The 14,609-nt window shown below is 41.6% G+C and overlaps 1 protein-coding gene across 2 annotated transcripts in view; it reads left to right on the forward strand.

The window, feature by feature from the left end:
• The window catches only part of LOC106607650 (protein sel-1 homolog 1), a 45,560-nt gene extending 41,608 nt beyond the window's left edge, over positions 1-3,952 (forward strand). For both annotated transcript variants that reach the window (XM_014204823.3, XM_014204824.3), the window contains exons 19-21: positions 692-864; positions 943-1,071; positions 1,333-3,952. In XM_014204823.3, the coding sequence (XP_014060298.1) occupies positions 692-864; positions 943-1,071; positions 1,333-1,578 (548 nt within the window). In that variant the 3' untranslated portion in view covers positions 1,579-3,952. The remainder of the gene's footprint in view (positions 1-691; positions 865-942; positions 1,072-1,332) is intronic.
• The last annotated feature ends 10,657 nt before the right edge of the window (positions 3,953-14,609 follow it).

The raw sequence follows: 14,609 nt of genomic DNA on the forward strand, positions 1-14,609 counted from the left end.
CGTTTCCTCCGACACATTGATGCGGCTGGCTTCCAGGTTGGATGTGCGGTGTGTCAAGAAGCATGGCTCTTGGGTTGTGTTTCGGAGGACGCATGGCTCTCGACCTTCGCCTCTCCCGAGTCTGTACGGGGGTTGCAGCGATGAGACAAGACTGCTACCAAGACTACCAAAATAAAAAAAATAAAAAAATAATGTTTACATATCTTGCATTACTCATCTCATATGAGCGCTGTCATTGCTCATCCATATATTTGTATGTATATATTCTTATTGCATTCCTTTACTTAGATTTGTGTGTATTAGGTAGTTGTGGAATTAGATTGCTTGTTTGATATTGCTGCATTGTCGAACTAGAAGCACAAGCATTTCACTACACTCACAATAACATCTGCTAACCATTTTTCTCAGGTTTTCACCTGCCATATCAGTTCTGTTATACTCTAGAAACTTTAGTGTGTTTTCTATCCAAATCTACCAATTATATGCATATCCTAGCTTCTGGGCCTGAGTAGCAGGCAGTTTACTTTGGGCACGCTTTTCATCCGGAGGTGAAAATAGTGCCCCCTACCCTAGTGAAGTTAAACAGTGGCTAGGATAAAGCTGGAGGACTACCTTTTCTACGGTTATGATACTGATGTGTGTACTGTTACGGTACTGACGTGGGTACTATATGTCCAACTGTGTTACCCAGGTTATACAGTGGCTAGAATAAAGCTTGGGGACTATCATTTCTACGGTTATGGTACTGATGTGGACTACGAGACTGCTGTCATCCACTATAGGCTGGCCTCGGAGCAGCAGCACAGTGCTCAGGCCATGTTCAACCTGGGCTACATGCATGAGAAAGGCCTGGGCATCAAACAGGTGGGCAAACACACACATGCACACACATTTATATACGCACACAACCATGTAACCCTCTATCTTTCCGACCTGGTGTAGGACATCCACCTGGCCAAGCGTTTCTATGACATGGCTGCCGAGGCCAGTCCCGACGCCCAGGTGCCCGTCTTCCTGGCTCTGTGTAAACTGGGCCTGGTCTACACCCTGCAGTACATGCACGACCTCAACGTGAGTGTATAGTACAGAGCACTTCCTGGACCCGGGTGACTCTGGGAGATTCAGTTTACTCAGTCGTTTCTATTTCAACTCGTGGGGGCCAGGCTCAATGTTTGAGGCAAACTTAGGCTAGTTGTAGTTTATTACATTTGTACAGGATTCATGGGATTGTACTGTTTGTTAAATGTAATCAATGCTCTCTCTTTCTGCTCCCTCTTTCTCCCCCTCCCTCCCTGCATCATCTCCCTCCTCACTCCATCCCCCCTCCACCAGATGACTGAGCTGGTCAGTCAGGTGGACCTTGACCAGCTCCTGGGCCCCGAGTGGGACCTCTACCTCATGACGGTCATCGCCCTGCTTCTGGGCACCGTCATCGCCTACCGCCAGAGACAGCACCAGGCTGTGCCCCCGCGGCCCCCTCCTCTCTCGGCCCCAGCCAGGCCCCCCCAGGAGCAGCCCCAACCTGAGGACCAGGTTCAGCCCGAGGTCCCACCCCAGGACGAAGAGGAGCAGCAGTGAGAAATTGCTACTAGCATAAGAGCAATGACTGGAAGTCTATGGGAACAGCTAATATGCTAGCTGTTCCTGTAGACTTCCAATTATTGTGCTAACGCTAATTAGCATTGGCTCCCAAAATTACTTCTAACTTCCTGCATACTGGAAGTTAGACATAAAAATGGTGTCCACAAGTTAATCTGACTGAGGAAGTAGATGAACGACTTCATTGCCAAAATCCCGAACTATCCCTTTAATTATTGTCCAATCTGTAAATTAAACAGTCTTGTTTTGTGTGCTCTAGTAGTGGTTACCAGATATTTTATCTGATTTTTCTTTGCGGATTTTATGTAGGTGTTTAAGGTTGCAACTTTCCTTATCAGCAAATACGATACCAGAACAATACACACACCTTGCAATACCAACATATTTGAGATTGGCAGCAATTGGAACTTGACACGTGAAGTTAGCTTCATCTCCTTGTCTTTATGAAATTATTTGTTAGGGAACACATTCTATAAGCAAATATTCTTTATCAAGCAAGTTTTTTTTCCAGCATGCTTTTTTTGTGCAAATATTTCTTTAGCAAACAGGAACTTGTTTTGTTAGCAAATGTGCTTTGTTAGCACATTATGTTGAATTAATGAAGGAAACATAAACTTGCTAATTTATTTGACATCCAGTAAAAACAGAGCTGAGCTTTGGGCAGCCTTCTTGTTTGAGTAGAACAAGTAATGAAAGGTATTATTGTCACTTGTCAGTCATTTGAGCTCTGCTATGGTATGGTCAGGCAAAAAGTTGGATTCTTGCGCTTTTCTCTATATAATAAGGAAAATGTTATGGGGATATTGCTGAATGCCAATCCCAACCATAGATGATCTCTTACAGCCAAAATCCTGAGAAAGTGCTAGGTTGAAGAAACTCTTCAGTCTCTACACTGTATGTGCCTGAGAGTGGGGCACACAGCTGAACAATTAAAGGTACACTCAGCAGATTACATCATCAACAGAAGGACATTATGCAACAGCAGAATTCAAATCTGCCGCCAAGAATACCATTATTAAACAAACGTAACAATTTGCATCCTCCTTTGTGGTACACACACATTGGGAATAGCCAATAATGTCAGTCTTGGCAGATTTTTAATTCTCTATGTTGTCTGTAAGTAGGAAGTTGCCCCATTTTGTATGATGATGTCATCTTGCTGAGTGTACCTTTAACCCTTTGTGGCCTTTTTTTTTTTTTTTTTTTACGGCAAACATAGAGAAGAAATGTATATTTTTTTGTCTACTGCACTCTGCACAATATATTACCGTAAAGAGTAGCATATCTTAAGAATTGTACAATTCTCTGTGTTTGTTTGTAGTCAATCTACATTGACACATGATTATCTTATTGTAGGTACATTTTCGGGTTGTTCCATCTTCTAGTAATTGGTAGTACGTTTGTGGCACCATTGTTAATTTAATTTTCTCCTGTTTAAACTGTTTGGTTTGATAAGTCAAACAGAAGTTTAACTGCGACAGGAACAGAGATGGCGGCTCTCGTAATCTCCGGTGACTGTGTAATGTTTTTGTTATAATTTTAGGACCAGTTACCCTTCGTGTCATGTGAAGTGTTTTTGTTATCATTTTAGGACCAGTTACCCTTCGTGTCATGTGAAGACTCAATAGAAGAAAGCATTGACTTTTTCTAACTATTGACTTTGTTATATACATGGATCCACTCTCATGGGCTGTATGTATAATTATTTTGGAGTCGGAGTGCTGATCTAGGATCAGTTTCTAGTTTTAGATCATAATTAATAAGACTATATTATGAACAGGAGGGACCTGATCCTAGATCTGCTCTCCTACTCTAACACACTTGACACATTTGGCCCCAGATCTTCATATTTGAGTGTAAGGTGACAATGGGAAACGCTGTGTTTCAAGGTAAAACATAATTACAGTACTTTAAGCAAGATGGGATGGGGTATAATACAACTGATGTAAAAAGAGAACATTCACGGCCTTTATGTGCTATTTCCTGGGCTGTGTTCATTGGAGCACGCACTGGAAAACGTTTTTTTTTTTAAATCTAAAAATGTGTAATATGAAAGGTCCCTCTCTGTGTCAGTATGTTTTGTTCCATTTGGTGCCCAATTTAATTTGCCAACGGAGGATATACCCGTTGCATAATGTAAAGAGGAATACACGTGTTTATATAGCAATACACTAACGTTCAATGTATGAACCAGTATATTAAGAACATAATGGGATGTTAAGAGAATGATTCAGATTTTTCATGAGAAGTTTCAAATAAGACTCATCACTCAACAAAACGCAACAATGATGTCCTCTGTACTCACTTTGGTTTGAATATGATATCAACACAAGTAATAAAATAACAGGCTACATACTGTTTCTCTCTGTCTGCAATAGAATACTGGTCCAGGTCATTGAAAAAAATGGCATTTTACCATCAATGTTTATAGTTTATGAATAATGATCTATAGATATACACTACCGTTCAAAAGTTTGGGGTCACGCAGAAATGTCCTTGTTTTTGAAAGAAAAGCAACATTTTTGTCCATTTTTAAAATATCATCAAATTGTTCAGAAATACAGTGTAGACATTGATAATGTTGTAAATGACTATTGTTGCTGGAAACGGCTGAATTTAAACTTTTCACAATTCCTGACATTTAATCCCATTAAAAATTCCCTGTCTTAGGTCAGTTAGGATCACCGCTTTATTTTAAGAATGTGAAATGTCAGAATAATAGTCGAAAGAATGATTTATTTCAGCTTTTATTTCTTTCATCACATTCTCAGTGGGTCAGAAGTTTACATACACTCAATTAGCATTTGGTAGAATTGCCTTTAAATTGTTTAACTTGGGTCAAATGTTTCGGGTAGCCTTCCACAAGCTTCCCACAATAAGTTGGGTGAATTTTGGCCCATTCCTCCTGACAGAGCTGGTGTAACTGAGTCAGGTTTGCAGGCCTCCTTGCTCGCACACGCTTTTTCAGTTCTGCCCACAAAGTTTCTATAGGATTGAGGTCAGGGCTTTGTGATGGCAACTCCAATACCTTGACTTTGTTGTCCTTAAGCCATTTTGCCACAACTTTGGGAGTATGCTTGGGGTCATTGTCCATTTGGAAGACCCATTTGCGACCAAGCTTTAACTTCCTGATTGATGTCTTGAGATGTTGCTTCAATATATCCACATAATATTCCATCCTCATGATGCCATCTATTTTGTGAAGTGCACCAGTCCCTCCTGCAGCAAAGCACCCCCACAACATGATGCTGCCACCCCATGCTTCTCGGTTGGGATGGTGTTCTTCGGCGTGCAAGCCTCCCTCTTTTTCCTCCAAATATAACGATGGTCATTATGGCCAAACAGTTCTATTTTTGTTTCATCAGACCAGAGGACATTTCTCCAAAAAGTACTATCTTTGTCCCCATGTGCAGTTGTAAACCGTAGTCAGATTTTTCTATGGCAGTTTTGGAGCAGTGGCTTCTTCCTTGCTGAGCGGCCTTTCAGGTTATGTTGATATACGACTCGTTTTGCTGTGTATACCTTTTTTGATGTATTCAAAGATCCATTATTAGCATGTTTTAATTACTCTTGTACAGATGGTAGACTTTCAGGTACTCAACAAGGTTTGATTTCATTGCTACTAAACAGGACCCAGGTGGTGAGTATAAAGATCCAGTCCATTTAAAAAACTGGAGGCCTCTAACACTTCAATATTGTGATGTGAAAATCTTGGTGAAATGCATAGCACATGGATTTTTTTTGTTTTACCAGATATTGTTCATCCTGGACAAAGGATGAAGTAGACATACTTTGTATTCACATCTCAAAAAATTAGCTTTAAACCTCTCCCTAAATGCTTCACTCACACATAAATTATACTTAAACCCAAAATGGTTCTCCAGTAGATTATTTAAGAAAGGCTCATCCTTTGTTCAGAAAAGCTTTTTTGTCTTCATACAGATTACAATTCCTCATTTCTGACTAATAGAAAATGAAATTTTGTTTAAAGTATCGCCTTTTCACTTCCTAGGTCTAGGCCTTTTTTTCTTTCAATTTCCGCCTGAATGACGTGCCCTGTTGCTCAGGCCCTGAAACCAAGATATGCATATAATTGGGGCCATTGGAAAGAAAACACTTTGAAGTTTGTATAAATGTTAAAATAATGTAGGAGAATATAACACAACAGATATGGTAGGAGTAAAATCGAAGAAAAACCAACCAGAATTGTTTTTGAGAGATAGACCATCGTCTTACTATGGGAAGTATAAGGGCATTCTGAAAATTAGCTCCCAGGATGCAATTCCTATGACTTCCACAGGGTGTCAGCAGTCTATGTTTAAGGTTTCAGGCTTGTAAGTTGGGAAACAAATAAGAAATATCAGTTTTAGTACAGGACACAGTCTTTGAAATTCGTGTTTGTGCACGCCATGAAGAAAGCACGCACCTGCTAAAATCGGTTTCCTATTGAACATGCTTCTTTTCATAAGAAATATTATAGTTTGATTACATTTTAGGGTATCTGAGGACTAAATAGAAACTAATTTTAGGGGTAGATTTTCGAATTCCTTTCTCTGCATGTTGAACGAGTGGATTACTCAAATCGATGGTGCCAACTAAATTTACTTTTTGGGATATAAAGAAGGATTTGATCTAACAACACGACACTACATGTTATAGCTGGGACCCTTTGGATGACAAATCAGAGGAAGATTTTAAAAAACGAAGGGAATATTTAATCACTATTTGTGAATTTATGAAACCTGTGCCAGAAACCTGTTAGCCAGCCTGCCAGCATCGTGGAGTCTGCCACTAGCACAGTCAGTGTAGTCAGCTCAGCTATCCCCATTGAGATCGTGTCTGTCCCTCAACCTAGGCTGGGCAAAACTAAACATGGCGGTGTTAGCCTTAGCAATCTCACTAGAATAAAGACCTCCTCCATTCCTGCCATTATTGAAAGAGATTGTGATACCTCACATCTCAAAATAGGGCTACTTAATGTTAGATTCCTCACTTCCAAGGCAGTTATAGTCAATGAACTAATCACTGATCATAATCTTGATGTGATTGGCCTGACTGAAACATGGTTTAAGCCTGATGAATTTACTGTGTTAAATGAGGCCTCACCTCCTGGTTACACTAGTGACCATATCCCCCGCGCATCCCACAAAGGCAGAGGTTTTGCAAACATTTACTATAGCAAATTTCAATTTACAAAAAAAAACTGTTTTCGTCTTTTGAGCTTCTAGTCATGAAATTTATGCAGCCTACGCAATCACTTTTTATAGCTACTGTTTACAAGCCTCCTCACTGAGTTCCCTGAATTCCTATCGGACTTTGTAGTCATAGCAGATAATATTCAAATTGTTGGTAACTTTAATATTCACATGGAAAAGTCCACAGACCCACTCCAAAAGGCTTTCAGAGCCATCATCGACTCAGTGGGTTTTGTCCAGCATGTCTCCGGACCTACTCACTGCCACAGTCATACTCTGGACCTAGTTTTGTCCCATGGAATAAATGTTGTGGATCTTAATGTTTTTCCCCATAATCCTGGACTATTGGACCACCAATTTATTACGTTTGCAATCGCAACAAATAATCTGCTCAGACCCCAACCAAGGATCATCAAAAGTCGTGCTATAAATTCTCAGACAACCCAAAGATTCCTTGATGCCCTTCCAGACTCCCTCTGCCTACCCAAGGACGTCAGAGGACAAAAATCAGTTAACCACCTAACTGAGGAACTCAATTTAACCTTGCGCAATACCCTAGATGCAGTCGCACCCCTAAAAACTAAAAAAAATTGTCATAAGAAACTTGCTCCCTGGTATACAGAAAATACCCAAGCTCTGAAGCAAGCTTCCAGAAAATTGGAACGGAAATGGCGCCACACCAAACTGGAAGTCTTCCAACTAGCTTGGAAAGACAGTACCGTGCAGTATCGAAGAGCCCTCACTGCTGCTTTATTTTTTATACTGTCGCAAAGCTAACTAAAAAGCAGCATTCCCCAAGAGAGGATGGCTTTCACTTCAGCAGTAATAAATTCATGAACTTCTTTGAGGAAAAGATCATGATCATTAGAAAGCAAATTACGGACTCCTCTTTAAATCTGTGTATTCCTCCTAAGCTCAGTTGTCCTGAGTCTGCACAACTCTGCCAGGACCTAGGATCAAGGGAGACACTCAAGTGTTTTAGTACTATATCTCTTGACACAATGATGAAAATAATCATGGCCTCTAAACCTTCAAAGCTGCATACTGGACCCTATTCCAACTAAACTTCTGAAAGAGCTGTTTCCTGTGCTTGGCCCTCTATGTGGAACATAATAAATGTCTCTCTATCCACCGGATGTGTACCAAACTCACTAAAAGTGGCAGTAATAAAGCCTCTCTTGAAAAAGCCAAACCTTGACCCAGAAAAAATAAAAAACTATCAGCTTATATCAAATCTCCCATTCCTCTCAATTTTGTTTGGAAAAGCTGTTGCGCAGCAACTCACTGCCTTTCTGAATACGAACAATGTATACGAAATGCTTCAGTCTGGTTTTAGACCCCATCATAGCACTGAGACTGCACTTGTGAAGGTGGTAAATTACCTTTTAATGGCGTCCGACCGAGGCCCTGCATCTGTCCTCGGGCTCCTAGACCTTAGTGCTGCTTTTGATACCTTCGATCGCCACATTCTTTTGGAGAGATTGGAAACCCAAATTGCTCTACACGGACATCAGCTGATGTAAAAAGGGCTTCCTAAATGAATTTGATTTGATTTGAATATTTGTTCTCATCCCTTATAAAGTATATTTCTTAATGGGTCTTCGATGGATAAATAGGAAAAATAAATAGAATACTGTATCACTTTATTAATTACAATTTACAACACTTGACACTGACTGGGAGAGTATAGTGCATGGTAGTTGTGTGTCTGTTTCCATGGTAACTTGTCAGCATTTTTTCTTGTTGCGGTCATGGAAATATACTGAACAAAAATATAACCGCAACATGCAACAATTTCATTGATTTTACTAAGTTACATTTGATATAAGGAAATCCGTCAATTGAAATAAATTCATTAGGCCCTAATCTATGGATTTCATATTACTGGGAATGCAGATATGCATTTGTTGGTCACAGGTACCTTAAAATAAATGGGCCTCACAATGGACCTTAGGATCTCGTTACGGTATTTCTGTGCATTGAAATTGCCATCAGTAAAATGCAATTGTGTTCGTTGTCCGTAGCTATGCTTGTCCATACCATAACCCCACTGCCACCATGGGCACTCTGTTCTCAAAGCTGACATCAGCAAACCACTCACCCACATGACTCCATATACGTGGTCTGTGGTTGTGAGGCCGGTTGGACGTACTGCCAAATTTTCAAAAACGATGGAGGTGGTTTTATGGTAGAGAAATTAACATTCAATTCTCTGGCAACAGCTCTGGGGCACAGTTCTGCAGTCAACATGCCAATTGCACACTTCCTTAAAACCTGATGAGAACAGACATTCCGCTAGCGGAACGCCTAGCCAAAATCCAATGGAACAGCGTGGCGCGAAATACAAAAACCTCAAACTCAATAATATCAATTTCTCAAACATACGACTATTTTACACCATTTTAAAGATTCGCTTCTCCTTAATCCAACCACATCGTCTTATTTAAAAAAGTCTTTACATCAAAAGCAAAACATTAGATTATGTTAGGAGAGTACATAGACCAAAATAACCACACAGCCATTTTCCAAGCAAGCATATATGTCACAAAAACCCAAAACACAGCTAAATGAAGCACTAACCTTTGACGATCTTCATCAGATGACACTCCTAGGACATTATGTTACACAATACATTTAGTTTTTGTTTAATCAAGTTCATATTTATATCCAAAAACAGCATTTTACATTGGCGCGTGATGTTCAGAAAATATATTCCCACCAAAAACTTCCGGTGAATTTACAAAAATACTCATCATTAACGTTGACAAAATACATAATTATTTTAAGAATTATAGATACAGAACTCCTTTATGCAACCGCTGTGTCAGATTTTAAAATAGCTTTACGGAGAAAGCACATTTTTCAATATTCTGAGTACATAGCTCGCCATCACCACTACTTCCACAAGAAATGTTGTTTTTCTTTGAAATAATCCATAGTTATGTCCAAATACCTCCGTTTTGTTCGTGCGTTCAGGTCACTATCCAAAGGGTAACGCGCGAGTGCAATTCGAGACACAAAAAGTCAAAATGTTCCATTACCGTACTTAGAAGCATGTCAAACGCTGTTTAAAATCAATTTTTATGGTATTTTTAACGTAAAATTGCGATAATATTCCAACCGGACAATAGCGTATTCATTCAAGGAGAAAAAGAAAAAAACGCGTGCTCGCGGGACCGCGCATATCCAATCCCTTTGTTGCCAGGCAGACCACTCAGTAAATGAGCTCCTATACTCTGCCCAGTGACAGGAGAAGGCTCAAACCACTTTCTGAAGGCTTTAGACAGCCAATGGAAGCCTTAGAAAGTGCAACGTAACACCACAGATACTGTAGTTTCGAAAGGGACTAGAAAGAAGAACTACAATTCTCAGATTCTCCACTTCCTGGTTGACTTTTTCTCAGGTTTTTGCCTGCCATATGAGTTCTGTTATACTCAGACACCATTCAACCAGTTTTAGAAACTTCAGAGTGTTTTCTATCCAAATCTACTAATAATATGCATATTCTAGTTTCTGGGCAAGAGTAGTAACCAGTTTAAATCGGGTACGTTTTTTCATCTGGCCGTGAAAATACTGCCCCCTATCCATATCAGGTTACCTTGAGACATCTGTGGCATTGTGTTGTGTGACAAAACTGCACATTTTAGAGTGGCTTTTTATTGTCCCCAGCACAAGGTGCCCCTGTTTAAAGATCATGCTGTTTAATCAGATTATTGCTATGCCACACCTGTCAGGTGGATATAAACAAATTTGTGCACAAAATTTGAGAGAAATATGCTTTTTGTGTGCATGGAAAATTTCGGTGAACTTTTTTTCAGTTAATGAAACATGGGACCAACACTTTACATGTTGCGTTTATAATTTTGTTCAGTATAGAATTATTCTAATTCTGTGGTTGCGGTCTAGGTTCCCCGTATGGTTGTGAACGTAGTTCAGATCCTTCCAATGGAGACCCTGAGGCAGGTCCAGAGGCCCTCCCCAGTGTCAGGCCCTGACCATAGAGAGCCCTTGTTTCTCTATGGTGTAGTAGGTCAGGGCGTGACTAGGGGGTAGTCTAGTTTATATTTCTATGTTGTGTTCTAGTTTATATTTTCTATGTTGGTGTTTTGTATGATTCCCAATTACAGGCAGCTGGTAATCGTTGTCTCTAATTGGGGATCATATTTAAGTAGCTATTTTTCCCACCTGTGTTTGTGGGATATTGTTGTGTGTTTGTGCCTGTGGACCACTTAGTCAAGTTTAGTTGTTTGTTTATTTGATTTATTTGTTTTTGCTTGAAGTTTCACTTTGGAATAAAGATGTGGAACTCTACACATGCTGCGCCTTGGTCTCATTCTTACGACAACCATGACACCCAGGCTGCCTGATCCAATGGTGAGCTGGCTTTGACCTTACAACGCACTGCGATGTACATTTTAGGACACCCTTAGCACCTTCAAGACTCTCGCCTCACTCCTCCTTGAACCAATTGTCAACCCTCTTTGAAATGTAAACCATAACGCACACAGTCACTCTTCCCTTGCACCTACAGTACATCATCTGAAAATATTATCTTGGGGCCCCACCATCATCATCAAAGGTTTACTTAGCAATATGGCATTTTCAGATTATGGCAGGACAACTGCAGATACTATTATTGTCTCTTCCTCCTGTGGATGTCCCTCAAAGGAGTTCACAAAATTAGGATGTGCCGATAATGGCAATCGTGGTAGATTTTGTATCTTTTGTTGTTGTGTGTAATCAAGTCGCTCTGTTGTGTATGATGATGTCGCTTATGTGAAATCCCACGTTAATATTTTCAAGATTGTTGGGGTGCCCTGAATTGTTATGTAACTGGATTGGATCCTAGGGTCGTCCTCTTTAGGACACACCATAGCGAAGTGTTTCACAATGTTTCTTATTGGAGAAGTTTAGAAAGCACCACATGTCATGCCTATTGAACACAACCCTCCTTCTTGACCCATAATTTGTTCCAGGTCATTCTGTTCCTGCCTGATCAAGCCCGGGGCCGGTTCCCCTGACCTGAAGGAGCTGGTGGAGATCAACCTAGAGTTTCAGGTGGGTGGTCTGAAATTTGATCCGCCCTGGCCTTGATTTCCACGAAGTCCACAGACATCGTTTTTTTGTTCCTTGATCATAACGTCCATAGATTTCGATTTTTGGTCCTGTTCTGGACTGGACCAAATCTGAACAAATTTTTATTTCAAAGTCCACAGAGGTCCGGTCCTGACCAGCCTTAATTTGGACCAGACTGGACCAAACCTGAACCAATCATTGACGTCTATGTTCTGAGAACGGAAGTAAAAATTGTGCCTGTTCTGAGAACGTACATTTTTAGGTTAAAGGGAGGCATTCATGAGTCATGACAGCAGTCAAATTCCACATGACTGTTTAGTCACGGTAATTAGGCTTCTCTGAGCTCTGATGCTGCTGATGGTCATTAGGAGCCTACCAAACCTGTTCCTCTAATCACTCTGACATCAATGCAAATGTAATGGAAAATCTAATCGAACACTTCATGAGAGCTCAACATTTCTATAGGCTATGCAATTGCGTGAGAAATCAGTGATGTCATTTATTAAAAAGATGAGGAACCCATCAGCTTTCTATATGCTAGGCCTACTATATTTATTTCTAAACTTTCCTTATATTAAGCACAATGATTCTCTTTTAAACATTAGTATAGCCTACATGGCTAGCATTAAAATGCACCGTGGGAAAAGCGTCCTCAAGTCGCTATTTAAGTGTATAGATTGACATGCATTTTTTTTCCACTTCCCGTTTCGATACAGGTGCATGATAATGGTCCATTCTAAATCAAAACAAATTTCACACATACACTGCTCAAAAAAATAAAGGGAACACTTAAGTAACTCCAAGTCAATCACAATTCTGTGAAATCAAACTGTCCACTTAGGAAGCAACACTGATTGACAATACATTTCACATGCTGTTGTGCAAATGGAATAGACAACAGGTGGAAATTATAGGCAATTAGCAAGACACCCCCAATAAAGGAGTGGTTCTGCAGGTGGGGACCACAGACCACTTCTCAGTTCCTATGCTTCCTGACTGATGTTTTGGTCACTTTTGAATGCTGGCGGTGCTTTCACTCTAGTGGTAGCATGAGACGGAGTCTACAACCCACACAAGTGGCTCAGGTAGTGCAGCTCATCCAGGATGGCACATCAATGCGAGCTGTGGCAAGAAGGTTTTGTGCAAGGAGGAGCAGGAGAAGCACTGCCAGAGTCCTGCAAAATGACCTCCGGCAGGCCACAAATGTGCATGTGTCTGCTCAAATGGTCAGAAACAGACTCCATGAGGGTGGTATGAGGGCACGACGTCCACAGGTGGGGGTTGTGCTTACAGCCCAACACCGTGCAGGACATTTGGCATTTGCCAGAGAACACCAAGATTGGCAAATTCGCCACTGGCGCCCTGTGCTCTTCACAGATGAAAGCAGGTTCACACTGAGCACGTGACAGAGTCTGGAGACACCGTGGAGAACGTTCTGCTGCCTGCAACATCCTCCAGCATGACCGGTTTGGCGCTGGGTCAGTCATGGTGTGGGGTGGCATTTCTTTGGGGGGCCGCACAGCCCTCCATGTGCTCGCCAGAGGTAGCCTGACTGCCATTAGGTACCGAGATGAGATCCTTAGACCCCTTGTGAGACCATATGCTGGTGCGGTTGGCCCTGGGTTCCTCCTAATGCAAGACAATGCTAGACCTCATGTGGCTGGAGTGTGTCAGCAGTTCTTGCAAGAGGAAGGCATTGATGCTATGGACTGGCCCGCCCGTTCCCCAGACCTGAATCCAATTGAGCACATCTGGGACATCATGTCTCGCTCCATCCACCAACGCCACGTTGCACCACAGACTGTCCAGGAGTTGGCGGATGCTTTAGTCCAGGTCTGGGAGGAGATCCCTCAGGAGACCGCCACCTCATCAGGAGCATGCCCAGGCGTTGTAGGGAGGTCATACAGGCACGTGGAGGCCACACACACTACTGAGCCTCATTTTGACTTGTTTTAAGGACATTACATCAAAGTTGGATCAGCCTGTAGTGTGGTTTTCCACTTTAATTTTGAGTGTGACTCCAAATCCAGACCTCCATGGGTTGATAAATTGGATTTCCATTGATTATTTTTGTGTGATTTTGTTGTCAGCACATTCAACTATGTAAAGAAAAAAGTATTTAATAAGATTATTTCTTTCATTCAGATCTAGGATGTGTTGTTTAAGAGTTCCCTTTATTTTTTTGAGCAGTATATATAAGAAAGACACCAAGAGGGCCTCCTGAGTGGCGCAGTAGTCTAAGGCATTGCAGTTGCTAGCTGTGTCACAAGAGATCGTGGTTCGAGTCCAGGCTCTGTCACTGCTGGCCGTGACCGGGAGACCCATGGGCTGGCGCACAATTGGCCCAGGGTCTTCCAGGTTAGGGGAGGGTTTGGCAGGCAGGGAAAGCCTTGTCCCATCACGCTTTAGCGACTCCTGTGGTGGGCCGGGCGCGTGCACGCTGACATGGTCGCCAGCTGTACGGTGTTTCCTGGCTTCCGGGTTAAGCGGGCATTGTGTCAAGAAGCAGTGTGGCTTGGTTGGGTTGTGTTTCGGAGGACGCATGGCTCTCGACCTTCGCCTCCTGAGTCCGTATGGAAGTTGCAGCGATGAGACTCTAACTACCAATTGGATACCGAGAAAGAGGGGTAAAAAATAAATACATTAGATCTTTAAAAAGAGGAGAGGCTCAGTGGCGTGTTTGGTGGGGTATGTACCTGCTTTTTCCATGACATTGACCTACCAGGTGAAACCAGGTGA

The sequence above is a fragment of the Salmo salar genome, chromosome 06 (assembly GCF_965601325.2).
Source record: "Salmo salar chromosome 06, fSalSal1, whole genome shotgun sequence".
NCBI lineage: Eukaryota > Metazoa > Chordata > Actinopteri > Salmoniformes > Salmonidae > Salmo > Salmo salar.